Here is a 3,611-nt window from a genome sequence, read left to right as displayed (position 1 = left end):
CTTTGCCTTGGTGAGACCCAAGACAATAAAGTTGGTGGCATCTCAAGCCACCTTTCCCCCCCATCTCAAGCGTCTCCTTCCCCAGGGATGCACGCGGAGCATGGCTGCTGGTTTGTCTTCTGGGCAAAGAGGTTGGTTCAAGAGGCACAAGCTGGTGTCATGTCCCTCCAGCGTCACCCAGGCTTCTTCTTGGAGATGCTCCTTGGAGTGACCCAAGGTCTTACCTGGTATTTATCTGGGTCAGCTCCTCCAGCCTGAGCAACAAAGAGCCCAGAGCCCTCTTCCAGCTCCATCTCATCTGGGGACCGCTCGAAGCGGACCCGCTCGTGCTCCTCACAGTCCAGGTAGAGAACAACTTCATCCTCCTCCACGCTGATGGCGAAGCGCGTCCACTGATTGAGCAAGGTGGGCACGGTGAAGGTGGCTGCTGCATATGAGCTTGGCGAGCCTGGCTCTGTGTAGTAGAAGATAATCTGCTGCTTGCCCGCCCGCAGCTCCGAGAGCTTGACGCCCACATAGATGATGCTCTGCGAGGAGTCTGTGACAGCGAAGAGCACGCCAGCCCGGGGGGTGGTGGGCTGGATGTGGAACAGGAGGGAAAAGTCCCGGTAGAAAGGGCTCGGCAGGTGGTACCGGGCCACCTGGCCCGTATTGGCATTGGGGCCGAAGACGTAGCCGGGGTTGTTGTCAGGGCCATAAATTTTGAGGATCTCCTCAGGCGGGGGGTCTCCAATCAGCTCCAGGAGGCTGACCTCGGTGCTGAGGTTCTCTGCAAGAGGAAGGAAAAGGGGACAGTCACAACCGGCCTGGCGAGGATGGTCACCCTCAGCAAGGCGCCTTGGGGGGACATCACTGGCCATGCCTCCCCCAAACACCACTCTTCAGCGACTCCCTCTGCTCACCCTCCCCAGGGGCCAGGATTTTCCTTCAGGCTGCAGGTTGGTCAAGGCAACAACGCTCCTTGAGCTGCTTCCACCGCACAGTTGGGATGCGTCTCCCAAAATGCCACCAATTCCCTGCTGCTGGCCCTCCGACCATGGCCAGGACATCCCTGAGGTGGGATAAAACCAAAAGGGTCTTGAGCATGGTAGCAACATGCCCGTGCAGGCAGCAGGGGATGCTGCTGGAGCACTGGGGTGCTGAACAACCACGGAGCCGCGAAGAAGTGTGTTACATCTGTACCCGCTCCGGGGTCAAGGTGACCCCCCACGTCATCCCGGGACAAGCTCACGAGGTCACCCTGGCTGGGAATAAATCAGAGCCATCCCCTTGCAACACCCTGGGAACGGAGCTCGAGTCGGCGCGCCCCATGAGCTTCCAAGATGATCTCAATTTGGAGCTTCCCTCCTTTCCTAACTCCTTTTTCTCAAGGCGCTTGGGGAAGTTCTGTTCGGGACGGTCTCTCCTACCCGACGCAGCTGAACATCTGGCCGGGGCGAGCCGGTCCTCTGTACGCCAGCTCCCGTTGTTTTGGCAGCAGGCACATCCTCATCGCCCACACACCGGGCGCTGGATTCCTCCTCTCCTATGTCAACTGCTCGGGCGGGTGCCAACTCGATGGGATCGAGCACGCCGGGTGCTTTTTAACTCTGTGTTTCCCAGGAATGAGGAAACCCAACCACCCCAGCTTCGAAACAGCCAAGGGCTCTGCACCAGGAACGGATGCTTGGTGCCAATTTTGGCCCCATCCTGAGTCAGGAGCAGGAGCTGAGACAATTCAATGTCCCCAGCTCCATCCCTGGTGTTTCACATGAGCAACGGGGGGTTATCAGAGGTGTGTTGAGCCTGGGAGGACCAGCCAGGAACTTCCACCCTGCTCTGGAGCCAGGCATTGTCCTCCAGAGCTCTTAAAAAAAATAAAAAGAAGAGGGGGAAAAAAAAGAAAAAGAAATCAGCCCAGCCTTGCCCAGCCTGGAAGGAAAACACGTCTCTTGAGATGGTGGGAGGAGATTAAAAACCGGGTGCCTCTTCCAAAGCCTGGGGGGACCTGCGCACATGGAGCATCCCCAGTCTCCCCCTGCTGCTGAGCCCCAATGCCAGCGCCAGCCCCGTGACAGGGACCCAGGCAGCGGGGACGTTAGAAATGCCACCGATTAGAGGTGGGGGCAAGTTTTCTCTCTGCCAGACCCCAGACCCACTGATCCTCTCCAGAGCTTGCTGCTCTGAAACTATTCTGCTCCCCCAAGCCCCCATTCCTTCCCAAGCTTGGCACCCCAAAACTGAGCACCTGGCTGGAAGGAAACCTCCCTCCTGGTCTTGCACCAGCCCTAACCCCCTCATCTGCCCTGCACCGGGATCGGGCTTCCCCATGGGGCATCCCCAGGACCCAGGCAGCGGGGATGTTAGAAATGCCACCGATTAGAGGTGGGGGCAAGTTTTCTCTCTGCCAGACCCCAGACCCACTGATCCTCTCCAGAGCTTGCTGCTCTGAAACTATTCTGCTCCCCCAAGCCCCCATTCCTTCCCAAGCTTGGCACCCCAAAACTGAGCACCTGGCTGGAAGGAAACCTCCCTCCTGGTCTTGCACCAGCCCTAACCCCCTCATCTGCCCTGCACTGGGATCAGGCTTCCCCATGGGGCATCCCCAGCCTGCTCGGAGGGGAAGGGCTCAGCGCAGCCCCTCTGCCTTGCCGGCCGCAGGGACCTCTGGACCCTGGAGCCCAGCATGCTTTCAAGCCCAGCATCCTTTCATGCCCAGATGTGCGCAGCCCTACATCAAAAATGATGGGGTGAGCCAGCGGAGCTCCACAGCGAGCCCCAGACTGGTACCCACCCTTGAGACACCCCATGCTCAGGCGCCCCACAAGCTCGCTCCCACTGCCCCATCCCCAGCCGAGCCGTCCCCAGCCATGCCAGCCACCTTACAGCAGGTGGCTGCGGCCAAGCTGACTGCAAACACCAGGATGCAGGATGGAGCTTATCTCAGGCTGGAGGAAGCCAAATTCACAGCAGCTTTAAGGGAAGAGGAAACCAGAGCTTCCTCCTGGGGGTCTGCATGGGTGTAAGAGCCGGCGCTGCAATTTCTGCAGCCAGGCCAGAAAAGCCATTTTCTGCCCCTGGGGCTTGGTATGACAGGGGACAGGCTGAAAGAGGCTTTTGTTAACAATGCAATTTTCCCCTTGGCATTTCAGCTGGCTCTGGGATCCTCCCTCCTCTCCAAACATGCCACTCGCCCCCGAGCCCAGGGTGGCAGCTGGGTGTCGATGCTTCCCAAAGCAAACGGGGACACATCTTGCCCCTGCGCAACGTGCAAAGCAGGCAGAGGCCAGGGCTGTGAGGCTGGATGGGGCCTGGGGAGCGGGTGGGGGTAAGGGGAGACCCCTTCAAACGGCTGCTCCCCTGCAAAAAAAGTGCCTCTTCTCAACCCCAAACCTTTCAGGCCATGCCTGCTTTTTCCAAAGGGCACCCAGAACCCAAATATCGCACCCCCTCCTCCCTGAGGCAAACTGGCAGCACCCACTGTGGAGCACAGAGAGCCAGAGACAGCTGACGCCGCAGCGGTTTTGGGATGGGTGCTGGCACGGGATGGCTGCGGGGATGCCTCTGGCTGCAGCGACCCAGCCTTTTGCTCCTGTTGCCACTGGAAAAGCCCCCGGGATGCTCCAAGCCAC

General features: G+C 59.4%; 1 protein-coding gene across 1 annotated transcript in view; it reads right to left on the bottom strand.

The window, feature by feature from the left end:
• Positions 1–224: 224 nt before the first annotated feature.
• LOC104077300 (collagen alpha-1(XVIII) chain-like) overlaps positions 225–3,611 on the bottom strand; it is a gene marked incomplete at its 3' end in the record, with an annotated part of 5,882 nt that continues 2,495 nt past the window's right edge. Inside the window, exon 3 of the mRNA XM_009578478.1 lies at positions 225–769. Within this exon, the coding sequence (XP_009576773.1) occupies positions 225–769 (545 nt within the window). The remainder of the gene's footprint in view (positions 770–3,611) is intronic.

Source organism: Fulmarus glacialis, unplaced genomic scaffold (genome assembly GCF_000690835.1).
Source record: "Fulmarus glacialis isolate BGI_N327 unplaced genomic scaffold, ASM69083v1 scaffold32815, whole genome shotgun sequence".
In the NCBI taxonomy this organism is placed as follows: Eukaryota; Metazoa; Chordata; class Aves; order Procellariiformes; family Procellariidae; genus Fulmarus; species Fulmarus glacialis.
This window is presented reverse-complemented; position numbering and strand designations above follow the sequence as displayed.